This window comes from Petaurus breviceps, unplaced genomic scaffold (assembly GCF_028583685.1).
Source record: "Petaurus breviceps papuanus isolate PSGF00001 unplaced genomic scaffold, PetGlider_PUasm1.0 98, whole genome shotgun sequence".
NCBI lineage: Eukaryota > Metazoa > Chordata > Mammalia > Diprotodontia > Petauridae > Petaurus > Petaurus breviceps.
This window is the reverse complement of record NW_027187460.1, coordinates 53,937,812-53,952,072: the sequence shown is the minus strand read 5'-3', so window position 1 is coordinate 53,952,072 and position 14,261 is coordinate 53,937,812. Positions and strand designations below refer to the sequence as shown.

General features: G+C 36.6%; 1 protein-coding gene across 11 annotated transcripts in view; it reads left to right on the top strand.

Annotated features, from left to right (window-relative positions):
* Positions 1-3,790, top strand: part of OXR1 (oxidation resistance 1) — a 592,053-nt gene extending 588,263 nt beyond the window's left edge. For all 11 annotated transcript variants that reach the window (XM_069081337.1, XM_069081335.1, XM_069081336.1 and 8 more), the window contains one exon: positions 1,898-3,790. In XM_069081337.1, coding sequence (XP_068937438.1) covers positions 1,898-2,033 — 136 coding nt within the window. In that variant the 3' untranslated portion in view covers positions 2,034-3,790. The remainder of the gene's footprint in view (positions 1-1,897) is intronic.
* Positions 3,791-14,261: the final 10,471 nt, after the last annotated feature.

Sequence of the window (14,261 nt, the reverse complement as noted above, 5' to 3'; positions counted from 1 at the left end):
ATCTTTATGAGGTAGGTCTTTTGAAATATACCCATATTTTCTTACTGTGGATGATTTGGGCCCTCCAAATCTACAAGTAAATTCTACCTTTACCATTAAATGAATGCACTACATATTCTTTAATGCAGTGGAAGGTCGTAACTCAAACGTGGGACAGACATCATGATGATGATTATGAGGATAATGTTAAGCATTTATATAGGGCTTTAAAATTTGCAAAGTGTTATATGAATAATATTTCTCTTGATCCTCACAACAACCCTGGGAGGTTATTATCTCCATTTTACAAATGAGGAAATTGAGGCACACAGGTTAAGTAATTTGCCCATGGTCAAACAGCTGATAAGTGAAAAGGGCTAGATTTGAACTCAAATCTTCCTGACTCTAGTTCTAACACTCTGCATATAATACTACCTAGCTGCATCTCAGAGGCTAATTGGGTTATGTAAGAGACCATTTTTATATGTAGTTATGTTTCATGTGATTTTGTTCTTCTCTCTGAATGTGTAATAGTGATAAATGTGACATAACACCTTTATCGTGTTACAAATATACATATGTTCATTGTATGTGAACGAATCCATCATTCTGATTAATACATTCAGGTCCTAAGTCTAAACATCTTCCCCTTTCATATTACCTTCCTGTACTCTGTTTTTTGCATGTTGTCTCTGTACTCTGTGTATTTGCATGTTGTCTCTGTACTCTGTGTATTTACATGTTGTTTCCTCCATTAGAATGTGTGTTCTTTTAGGGCAGAGGCTGGTTTTTACTTGCCTTTGTATCTCCAGTGTTTAGCACAGTAGTAAGCATTAGAAGAATACTTATTGACTGAATGTTGATTGTAGACTGACTAAATGAAACTAAATCAGGCTAAAAGAAAATCGGTGGGTAAAAAAATGAAGTGTTACAAAAATGTCCATCCTTTCTTATCTACTTACATTTTTTTTGCTTTTCTTTTTTGGAGGGGGGAAGGTAGGGCAACTGGGGTTAAGTGACTTGCCCAAGGTCACACAGCTAGTTTTTTTGTGTTACGTGTCTGAGGCTGGATTTGAACTCAGGTCCTCCTGACTTCAGAGCCAGTGCTCTATTCACTTCACCACCTAGACACCCTAACTTATTTTTTATAAAAGGTATTTCCTCGCAAAGCAACTTTGAAATAATACAGTGATTAGTAGTTTTTGTTTGTTTTCAATAATGATACTATAGGAAATTGTTACAACAGGCCCCTAACTAGTTTTCCTCACTACTCTCTTTGTACTGCAATCTTTCCTTAATACTACTTGCAAATCTTCATTTATCATAGATAATGTCTCTGCTTTAAAAACCGTTTAAATAGGTTCCCCTTTCCCAACCAAATAAAATACAAACTCTTTAATTTGGCATTTAAGACCTTTCACTCTCTGATGCCTCCACACTATTGAATCCTTATAGTGTACTCCCTGTGCTTTTGCTGTAGCAGCTAGAATTTGGCTACTTTAGCTACTTCCAACCACTGGGCTTTTTTTAGTGCCAGTCCCTATGCCTACAATGCTTTTTTCATTCCCCTCTCCCATCCCATAACTCCACCTTTGGGAATACCAATTTTTTGGGACCTAACATCAAAATATATGCATGTTCTATGTTATAACGTATGTTATATGTAAGTTCCATCAGGGCAAGGACCATGTCCTTTTGTATCTGTTGCCAACATCTATCACAACATTTTTACACATATCCTTAAAGATATAATGCCCCTTGATATGGAAACAGCAAGAAGGTATAGGATAATGGAGTAGGGATGACAGTAAATTGAAGATAGCCAATGAAGATTTTGGGAGTTGTTGACAGTTCAAGATTGTGGGTTTATTTTTGTTAGCTATTTTTAGAATTCTTCTAATTTTTTTTTCTATTGCAGGGGAGAATTTGCGCTTTGGCTTGATGGGGATCTCTACCACGGTAGAAGTCATTCCTGTAAAACATTTGGGAACCATACACTTTCTAAAAAAGAAGATTTCTTTATTCAAGACATTGAAATATGGGCTTTTGAATAACTACTGTTCTTACCAGGATAATGCCCCAAACCTGACATGGACAAGCATAGTCTGGAAAGTTCACGAAGCAATATAATGTAGCATGTCACTAACTATTTTAGATGAGTCTGTGTCACCATTTATTTAGGTATAATTTTGTAGCTTTTTTTAATCATGTTCCTACCCTTGAGTTCTTAAGGTGTAATATTTATCTAGTGCCATGTAGTATAAATTACTTGCAGTTTGACTGCAGTTTAACAATGGAGTGGCCTCTCCCATCTAAAAATCAGTATCATCACAATCTCTCTGATGTTAGTGCTGCTATGTTGAACTTCCACCTAGTTAATTTTTAAAATTAAAATTATATCGATTCCTTTAAAGGAATAACATGTGGGGCATAGATTGAGATTATAAGTAATGATAGACTATAGTACTGCTGAGGTTGAGAGTGACCAACTTGCATTGTAGAACCAATACATAAAAAAATGTATGCCAAATTAAAGGATACTGTCTAGTTTTTAGTTCACTTGAGTATAACAGCACCATTTATTTATTTAGAAGGCATTCTTGATTCCATTTTAGAAAAAGTGAAATGAAGGAAGAATGCTGATTATATTAGACCATATTACACTTTCAGGTTTGGGGAAACAACTATTGGATTCTGTTAAAGATTTGTAAAACTGCAAAGGAGTATGAGAACTTAATGATTCTATTTGGTTTAATATATTAAGCAAGAAAATATAGTATTAACTTATTTGTAGTTTAGCAGGGCATTATCAGAAGTACAAAGACTATGAAACACATGCATATTTCTTCAGCATAAAATATCAGATATACTATTTTATGGTTTTGTTGTTTTAGCCTTGTTGCACTTCAAATCCAAAAATATAGTTTATTCTTGTCCAAAAAAGAAAAAAAATGTGATTTAAAAAAAATTGAGTGAATATATGTTGTAAATTACAGTTAGCACCAGCGCTAATAAAATGGGTCATGTACTATAGTAGACAATATTGTAACTCAGTAGATTCGTGGAATATGCAAAATTACTGTCGTGACCTCAAGAAAAAAAGTGGCAGGCTAGAATATACCAGTAGTTCTTGTCCTCTTTTGTAGGAAAATCAGTAATAAACCATTGTGGCAATAACAACTCATTAAAGCAGTTCATTTCAAAGCTTCTATTCTATGTTATGCAAAAAAACAAAAAATGCTGTTATACGTGTGACAGTGACTTTGTGCTGAAATTTCAGCTATTCCAAATGAACATTGTATATTATCTTGTAAATTAATGTTTAAAGGTAGTTTTGTTCTTATAGAAAGTGTTGATTGACAGGTTGCTTATAGCACTTTAAATTATTCTTAAAATGGAATAAAAGCCAGCTGTGTGGGCTTAAGTAGATGTAGTTGTATAGCACTTCAGTATATTTAGTTCTTTTGAAAGTTAAATACTTAGCTGAAGAAAACTTACTGCTAGGGTAATTAATAAGAGCAAATGCTCAGTCGTAATATGCTTTTGCTGAATATGAATGGAAAAACAGGACATCATTTCCTTAATTGTCTATGTAAATCTCTTAATTCTTGTTAGAAGTTAGTAACAATACATAGATTAAATGTTTACAATATAAGGAACTGTAAATAAATATCACCTTTTTCTCCTTTGGGTCTTCCACAGCAGTATTATTGTCTTTGTGGAGTTAAGACTAAATAATCCTGTATTGGATTTCAATTACAATAAGGTTATAGTGATGTATAGCAAATAAAACTAAGATACATATATAAAAGTTTGAGTTGCAATTTATTGAAGTCAGTCAATAATGATTTATTAAGTGCCTACCCTGTGCCAGGAACTAAGTGCTGGAGATTAAAAAAAAAAAGGCAAAAACACTCAAAGAGCTCATAGTCCAATGGGGGAGATAGTATTCAAACAATTATGTACAGACTATACAGGATAAATGAAAAATCAGCAGAAGAAAGGGATTAGAATGAAGAGGTATCGGAGAAGGCTTTTTGTAGAAGGCGGGATTCTAGCTGAGGCTTGAGGGAAGAAAGGAGGTTGAGATTAGGAGGTAGAGTATTTCGTGCATGGGGGATAGCCAGTGAATATATCCAGGATCAGGAGATGATGTGTATTGAGTTAAGTTATGAAGTTAAGAAGTGAGTGAGAGATAAGTAGAAGTATTTATTATAGATGGCCTTCTCAAGGAATTCATCCACAAAAGGGAGGAGAAATAGGAGATGACAGTGGGAGTGCATGAATCAAACTAAGAGGTGTTTTTTAGGGATAAGGGACACATGTAGATAGTAGGGAAGCAGCAGTAGATAAAGATGAAAGATAGTGGGAGAGGGGAGATGATAGAGGAGGCAATTTGCTGGGAGAAGATGCAATGAAATAGTATTATTTGTGTATGTAGAGGGGTTTGTTTTGGCAGTTAGACCACCTCATTTGTAACATGAGAGGTTAAGGTTGAGATCATGGCAGAATCATCTGCCACAATTTTTTTCAGTGAAATATGAGGTAAGGTTTTCAGTTGAGACACTGAGGAGATATGGGAGGCTTAAAGAGGATTATTAAAGGTTTGGAAAATGAGTGGGATAGGGAATCAAATCAGGAGGATTTCGAAAGATTGCCTTTCTGCAGTGAGGGCCCAGCTGATATTACCTAGGTCTGCATAAGGGAGGAGCTGTATGCCAGGCCAAGAGGTCTCAAGACTCATAGGAGCAGAGAAGGAGTAAAGCAATTGGAATAAGGATGACTTGCCGTCTGGCAGCTTGGTGGGCTCATTCTGGGTCACAGACCCGGCAGATATAAAATCAAGGGTAGCATTCTGAAATAAGGAATGGCCACAGACCAAAAAGGACTCTGCAGCTCTGTCACTGAAGAAGCAGTTTCTTGTCTGGCTGATAGTGGATGAATCTAGCAGCAGTCTCCTGTTATTGCCTAGATCCAAACCTTGGTCAGGAACTTGCAGAGTTCAGACCAATAGGCTTCAGCGGTGAGACTTTTAAGTGGATAAGACTGCTTTTGGATTACCGAAAACTTGCAGATACCCAGCCTGAGCCATCCCCAAGGTCCTGGAATAACAAACTACTCAAAACAACAACTGAACCAACCCAGAACTCCCCTCCAGAAGTGCACAAAACTTGCACTCTACCATCAAGTCTCAAGTCTTAAATGAGTCAGTTTTTGGACCTCTTGTGATAAGCTTTCAATTCCCTTTCCAATTCTGCAAAGAGAAAAAAAACAAAAATCAGAAAACATTATTTTATAAATGAAATGAATGCTAGAAGAAGGAAAAATGGAAATTAGAACTGTGGGAAAAAGAATTGGAAAGGGAATTAAAAACTCATCACAAGAGATGCAAAATCTGACCCATGCAAGAAAGGACCAAATAGAAGCTAAGGACTTCATGAAACAAGAAGAAATGTTTAAATCAAAAGACCAAAAAAATAGATGAAAATGTAAGGTGTTTCATAGCAAAAACAACTGATCTATAACATAGATCTAGGAGAAAAAATTAAGTCATTGGTCTACCCAACCACCATGACCAAGAGTCTATATAATGCTTTAAGAAATCATTTTTTTTTAAGTGCCCAGATTTCTCAGGACCAAATGGCAAAATGAAAAGAGAAAGGATCCAGTCCAGTGCTCACCCTTTAAAAGAAACCCCCAGATCAAAACTCCCATGAATTAATAGTGAAATCTGTATATTATAGGGCAAAGATAAAATACTGCAAGTGTCTAGAAAGAATTCAGGTACTAAGGAGCCACAGTCTGGGTCACATGATTTAGCATTTACCACTATGAAGAAACAGACTCGAGTAAGAGCACCTGCTCCAGTGTCGGGATGACCTGGATCAAATCCGGGCTCAGATACTCAGCACCACACCCAGAAATAACTGGCCGTGTAACCTTGAGCCAAGTTACTTTACCCCTATTGCTTTAAAAAAAAAAACAAAAAACAAACAGACTTAGAATTTAATGTTCCAAAAGATATAAGTTTATACCCAAGAAAACTTATGTACCAAAACTGATTATTATTCTATAGGGGGAAATAGAACTTTGATTAAATAGAGGACTTACAAGCATTCCTGAAAAGACCAGTGCTAAGTAAAAACTTCAAAGCTCAAACACAGGATTTAAGAGAAACATAAACAATGAACAATTTTAAGAGACGAAAGTATAATTTGCTTATATCAGATATGGTCCTATATGAACCCTTTCTTAAACAGGGGTCATAGGATGTCTGGGAGTGGTTTTGTTATGTCTCGATCTTAAGAATGGAAAGAGGTGAAGAGAAATATACTACAGGGAAGGGAAAGGAAGGTTAGAGAAAATTATCCCATGCAATCAATGTGTGTAAGTAGAGGTCTATACAAACAAGGGCGGGGAAGAATGATTGATACACATAGTTCAGTACAAAAATACATTTCACCCAATAGGAAAATGAGGGAAAGAAGTGAAAGAAAGGAGAATGGGGGAGGCAAAGTAAGGGAAAGACTTCCTAAGCAAAACAACCCCAAAGTTATTAACCCTCCCCCCTTAAATAAAAAGAATGAGAATCTGAAGAGACGCCCATCAATTGAAGAATGGCTGAACAAATTATAAGTGCGATGCAGTACTATTGGGCTGTAAGAAATGATGAAAAATTCAGAAAAACCTGGGAATACGTCTATGAACTGATGGGGAGCAAAGTGAACAGAACTAGGGCAACAGTTTATGCAATGATGTGATGGTAGAGACAAACCACTTCGAAAGAATTAGGGGCTCTCATCAGCATAGCGACCCAGCCAAGATTCAAGAAAACTAATGTTATCTCCTTCCTGATAGGTGAAATACTCAGAATGCACAATGAGGCAAGAGTTTGTTTTGCTTGGTCATAATATGTTTGTAATGGATTTTGTTTTCTTTCATTCTCAATTGGGTGTAGTGGGAGAGGTGATGAGGTAAGAGGATGAGTAGGCAGATTTTTACTAATTGAAAAAAACATTAAAAAAAAATAGAGAATGGGGTTGACCTAAAGGGTTCCAAAGTCATTGGAATGGGATAGGAATTTGTTAATCATTGCTGAATAAATCCAGGAAACAATTATCACTGGGAATTCAGCCTTAGAATTGCATCCTCTAAGGGTGTTAGGCTGTTCAGAAAAGAGGACCAGTGGATGTAGCTGATAGAACAAAATTTCTGTCCTATCCCTGCAGTCAGGCCAGGTGAGGGAGAAGAATAGAGGGAGCAAATTGAATAATTTATTGTTTATTTTTGTATGTCTTTCATTAAGCATAATGTTATATTGACCTATAGAGATGCCACAAATTATCTCTAGTAGGAATAAGCAAACTGACCCACAGGCCATATCTGGCCCTCTGCTTGTTTTGTTACAGACCACAGAGTAATAATGGTGTCTAATTTCTTCAATGGTTGTAAAACATCAAAAGAAGACTATTTTGACACATTAACATTATATGAAATTCAAATTTCAGTGTCTATAAGCAAAGTTTTATTGCCACACAGCCATGCTTATGTATTGGCTATGGCTGCTTTTATACCACAATGGCAGCCAAGAAGTTGTGACAAATCATTGGTGGCACTCTTCATCACTCTACATTTGCTCTGTGGACTGCAGGTTGCAATGACACAATTATAACAACAGCATTTCCTTTTTCTTTTTCTTTTTTGCTTTTTCGAGGGCAATTGGGGTTAAGTGACTTGCTCAAGGTCACAGGGCTAGTTTTTTTTTGTGTTAAGTGTCCGAGGCCAGATTTGAACTCAGGTCCTCCTGGCTCCAGGGCCAGTGCTTTACTCACTGCACCACCTAGCCACCCCTACAACAGAATTTCTAATGATATCACTGTACTGCAACATTTTATCATCTTTTATTACCAGTGAAAACCCATGATATCAAAAGAAAAAAGTTTTTAATTATGATTTTTTGAGCTCAGGGCTAAGATTGTTTTTTTTTTTTCCTAAATGAGAACTGCCTTCAACCACTATTATTGAACACTAAATGACTTTGGAAATAAGCATTTGCTGCAGATGTGATAATGTTTCATAGTGAATCCAACCCAAAATTGAAGATAATACAGTATTATATGCAAAACATACTGTGATAAAGTCAATAAAAACTGACATTTGAATAACTAATACTGTGAAACTGCTTTTTATGCACTTCCTGTGCTATCAAAAGTTAAAAGAAGCAGTATCTATTCCCACACAGATTTGCAGGGGATATATTTTCTGAGCTCAAACTAGAGTTCCAGCATTATTTTTCGGGCATCCATGGAGGTTTTTCCTACTTCAAAATCCATTTAGCTATGCAGTTAAGGAGTTTCTTCCCAACTTTCAGATGCTTTCCAAATGATTGAATATGCTCAATTAAAATCATATGTCATAAATTGATATTAGTATTTGGTAGGGCATATCTATGAAAAGTCATTTTCAAAGTGAAATACACAAATCTCATTTTTCATATCAGTATTATCATGAATATTTGCAATTGATTTTGGTGATAGGAGACACTAACTTTGAACCTCCCAAAAACAATTCTATTCTCATTGGTAGACCTGTATTACAGAAAAATTGTACTCTATTATTATCATTATTGTATTTTGAACTTAACCAATAAAATATTTGTGGAAATTTATTTTTTCTCTTGCTATATAAGTACCTATATAATATCCTTGATTTTGTCTCTTGGCCTGTAAAGCCTAAAATAATTACTATTCATCCCTTTATAGAAAAAAAAAGTTTGCTTACCCCTAAACTACATTTTTGGAAGTCAAAAATTTAGTTTGGGAGTCACAATTTCAGGAAAATGTGATTGTTAACTTTAATTCAAGTTTCCAACTATATATTTACATATAAGCCTAGATTTGTCAAGGAACATATTTATAGTGTCGAGGTGGCAGGTGAAAAATGAAATGACAGGAAAACAAACATTTTGCCCAACTCTTCCAATACAGCTCCTCCACAAAGATCTGGAAAATATACCTGATCAAGTCCTGATCAGGAAATCCAAGAAAAAAACTCACAATGAATCATTTTTTTCCTGCCTCACTTGGCACAGGGAGATTTACAGAGAAGTATATAATGACTAGTAATGATCAAGCCAGGAACAAGCCAACTGGAGTCCAAAACCCAGAGACTAGAAAAAGGCAATATAAGGGCCCAGAACTTTACTGGGACACTGAGACCTCATGCAGGGTTTGGGGTTCAGAAACAGGTGCCAGCTCACTGCTCTGTTTCACTACCCACTCCAAGTCACAGATCCAGGGATGATTGAATGAGGGACCTGTGCCTTAGTGTGGTGGTCCAGAAAAAGGAGTTATCATGCTTTAATCTACATACTGAACAAGGAACAAATTTGAAAGCAAGCAGCAGCTGTATAGTTTATGACCCCAGGAACAGAGTAGAGTCTAAGTTATAGTGAAGTCTGAAGTGTGCAGAGGAAAAAAAAAGAACAAGAAACCCAGAACAATAAGGAACCTTCAGTTTAATCACTTTAAAACTGCAGAGATTTGCTAGCTGATAATGGTTGAGTCTAGCAGCATACAACTAGAAACAGGTCCACAGCCCTATTGTTCAGGCCCTAACCCAGGTCAGTAACTTGCAGAGCTCAGACCAGGGGACCAGGGATCCAACTGCCTGTAGCAGCAAGCAAGCCAGTGTCCCCAGGATGGCTGCCAATACAGGTTCTTAGATCTGCTTTTCTAAAGGAAAGCAGCTCAAAATGGGTTAACAATCTTGCTTTAATCAATCAAATATATCATTTACCTTGTTCAGGGGAAAAAGTCAGCACCCCAAACTTCAGAGTATACAGACAGGAGTTACAAGAAAACAGAAAAACATATCAAGCAGACAGGCCTCCAACTGTCTTGACCATTACATCCGTACCTAGTCAGTTACCAGAGAGGGAAGCATCAAGATCTGGATTTTCAGGGGGCTCTCAATGGCTGCCCAGAGTCTCATCTGGTCAAATCACACAACACTTCTCAAAGTGAGCCCCAAAACAACACCTCACATCAGGGATTATATAGACTTCTCCTGGTTCAGAGAATATAACAACCCTCTTGACCCACTGCCCTATCACAAAGTATCTCCTGAAAAACAAGCCTCCCACCACAGGCTCCAGGTGCACTTAACCTAGGGGCAGGGAAGATCTTAAAAATTTACATTCCCATTACACTGCCTTAGATCAAACCACTTTCAGAGCCCTGATATCTTTTAGGTGCTTAGCTTGAACTGTTCCTAATATCCTGGAATAATACAAAAAGATAGGACCCAAAACGACAGAAGCTCAGCCTATACATTCCCTGCAGAAGTATGCAGAGCGAAACCTTAACATAAATCTCATATCAAGAAGTAGGCTAGAAGAATAAGCAAACCAAAAAAAATCCCACCATAAAGAGCTGTTACTGTGACAAGGAGGTCCAATATAAAAATCTAAAAGAAGAGAATGACTTAATTATCTATAGGTAAAGCTTCAAATCAAAGCACAGCTTGGTCACAAGTCCAACTAGAATTCCTAAAAGAAAGGAAACCAAAAAAAAGATGATTTTAAAAGTCAAGTGAGAGCACTATAGGAAAAAAATAGCAAAAGAAGACAGTAATGGAAGAAAATTTTTAAAGAAAAATTAACAACTTAGAAGAAGACATACAAAACCTGAATCTATAAGAAAAAAAATCTTACTGAAAATCAGGATTGACCAACTAAAAGCTAATGACTTCATGGGACAAGGAATGGTAAAACTATGTCAGAAGACTGAAAAGTTAGAAGAAAATGTCAGATGTTCCATAATAAAAAATAACTGACCTTAAAAATAGATCCAGGAGAGATTGATGCAGGCATCAAAGAGTTCAGGGAGTCCAGGAACCCCAATAAGCAGAGTCCCTGGAAAGCAATATGAAATGAATTCACAGACTCAAGCATTCTCTAAGTCAAGGTGACAAAGATTTATTGTTACGCTATACAGTGGGCAAGAGCTCTTAGGGAGCCTACAACCTTAAAAGTGTACAACTAAAGTTTATATAGCATATTCTATAGTATAACCTGTGCCAATTATGCTAACTAGGTGAGTCAGGGTGGGATTAGGGACTAGTTAAGGAGTGGTCAGTTCTTAAAGAAATATGCACTTTTAATATCTACTGCACAGGCGTATTGCCCAGAATTCACTGGGAAATAGCCCAAAATGGGGTTGCATAGAGATGTGGTTTTAGGTTTGAAATGTCACTAAGTCAGCTAGTGTCAGGGCTGACCAAGCTGCCACCCATTACATGTTTGACAATGTTGGGATGTTTAGAATGTTTGGATGTTGGGAGTTTAGTATATCCCAAATGAGGGATTCAGGATGTATATAATGAGCTAAGGAATCACTTATAGATAATCTAATGAAGGATTCATAGGTGCAGCATATTATTGTACCAAGGGGAGATGAACATTTGACTGGGGCTTGATCATGAATGGTTGCTAGGTGGAGTACTGGCATGGAGAGAAGTGGGCAGAGATAATGCTCTGAGGCTGGAAAGATTTGAGTCTAGGGAGAAATGTGATTTAACAAACTGGGGGTCAAGCACAGGTACCCAGGCACCCCATCAAAATCATTTAAGAACTTTTGGAGTACCTGAAAAACATGATCAAAACAAATAAATAAAGAATCTGGACCTCATATTTCAAGAAATAAAAGGAAACTGCCCAGATCTCTTAGAATCAGAGGCAAAAGGGAAATAGGAAGATTCACATGAAAATATCCTGAAAGAACCCCAAAATGAAAACTTCCAGGAAAACTGTAACCAAAATCTCTATTTAGATCAAAGAACAAATATTACAGGCAGTCAGAAAAGAAAGAATTCAAGTACAAAAGAACCACAGTCAGGATTATAAATAATTTAACTGTCACTACTACAAAAGACAGAAGAGAGCTTGGAACAGAGGTGGGTTACCTGCGACCTCAAGGCCACATGTGCCCTTCTGGGTCCTTGGGTACAGCCTTTTGACTGAGTCCAAGGTTTATAGAGTAGACCCTTTTGTTAGGGGGATTTGTTCTGTGAAGTTTGGATTCAATCAAAGGTCCTCACTTGAGGACTTAGAGGGCCATATATGGCCTCAGGGCCACAGGTTCCCTATCGATGGCTCAGAGTATGATAGTCCAGAACGCAAAAGATACTGGTTTATAACCAAGAAAACATGTGTAGGAAAACTGAGTGTAATCCTATAGAGTAAAAATGGAGCATTAATCAAGAAAAGCACTTCCAAAATTTTACAATGTAAAGACCAGAACTGAACAGAAAATGTGACATAGAAACCTAGGAATCAAGAAAAGTTCAAAAAGGTAAACATAAGTGAGCAGTCATAAAAGCAAGGATAAAACTATTTTAATTCTATTAGGAGGAGATGGTACATATACTCCTCAGAATTCTATCATAATAAAAGATCACATAGGGAGTCAAATTAGAGATCCAAGAAGTGGTTTTATGTTTTGATGATTTAAAAAAAAGAATAGAAAGGGAAGGGTAGAGGTATATACTTGAGTGGGGGAAGGTAGAGGACAAATGGATAAAATTAATTTCACAAAATTGGCATGCTTGAGAACTCTATACAAATATACAGATAAGGTGGAAGAAAAATAAGTCAAAGGAACAGGCAGTAATTGAACCTCATTCTCATTTGAAATGATCAAAAGAAGGGATGAAATGGGGGCAGCCAGGTAGCACAGCAGAGCACCAGCCCCAGAGTCAGAATGACCTGGGATCGAATCCAGGCTCAGACACTTAGCACCCACCCAGAAACACCTGGCTGTGTAACCTTGAGCAAGTTACTTAACCTCAATTGCTTAGGGGTGGCCAGGTGGTTCAGTGAGTAAGAGCACTAGCCCCAGAATCGGAATGACCTGGGATCAAATCCGGGCTCTGATACTTAGCACGATACCCAGAAATAACTGGCCGTGTAATCTTGAGCAAGTTACTTAACCCTGATTGCTTAAAAAAAGAAGAAGAAGAAGGGATGAAATGATCAAAAGAAGGGAAAGCACACATATATACATAGTTGGATATAGAAAAACATTTCACTCAACAAGGAAATAGGAGGGAAAGAAGGAAAAGGGGAAAATAAGAGAAACTAGGTAAAAAGAGGATTTAGTTTTAAATAAAATTAACATAAAGAGTGAAAGGAAATAAAGAAAAGGAAAAGTACAAGAAAATAGGCTGGAGGGAAACAATCAACAATCATAATTTGTGAATGTCAGTGAGATTAACTCATCAAACTTAAGAGAATTGTAGAATGAATTAGAAAGCAGGATCAAAGAATATATTGTTTATAAATAATATACTTAAAACAAAAGGATGCCCACAGTATTAAAAATAAAGGGCTGTAGCAAAAGCTATCATGGTTCAACAGGGGGAAAAAAAAAGGCAACAACAGCAATCATAATCTCAGACCAAAAGAAAAAAAAATAGATGTAGGTAAAGATAAATAGGGAAACTACATTTTGCTGAAAGGCACAGTAAATAAAGAGTTAATGTAAATACTAAACATGTACCAAATGGCACAGCATCCATTTTCCTAAAGGAAAAGTTATATGAGTTTCGGGAAGAAAAATAAAATCATAATAGTTGCAGACCTCTTAGAGATTTAGATTTAACCTTCTTAGAGTTAGAAAAATTTCAACTTAAAAGGAAACAAAAGGGGGGGCTAGGTGGCACAGTGAATAGAGCACCAGCCCTGGAGTCAGGAGGACCTGAGTTCAAATCTGGCCTCAGACACTTAACCCAAAACTAGCCGTGTGACCTTGTGGAAATCACTTAACCCCAATTGCCCTATCTTCCCCCCCCTCCAAAAAGCAAAAAGAAACATCTTTAAAAAAAAAAGGAAACAAAAAAGAAATTAAGGAGCTGAATAGAATTTTAGAGGAGTTAGATATGACAGACCTGTGAAGATTACTTGAATGGGAATGGGAAAATTGAATTGGAAAAGAAAAGAAAATTCCAAATGGATACTTTATTTAGACATGAAGAGTAACCTCAAATTAATTAGAGGAAGTTGGAAGAAATTACCTTTCAAATCCAAGGATAAAGGAAGAATTCGTGACCAAACAAGAGGGAGAGAGGTTCATGGAAGGTAAAGTAAAAGAATTTGAATAAATACAATTTTAAAAGGTTTTGAACAAAGGAAAACAATAATGCTTAAAAGAGATGTAGGTAAATGGGTGTAATAATAATGAAATTTGAAGATCTCTTTGTATTGCCAAGCTAACAGGTACTGA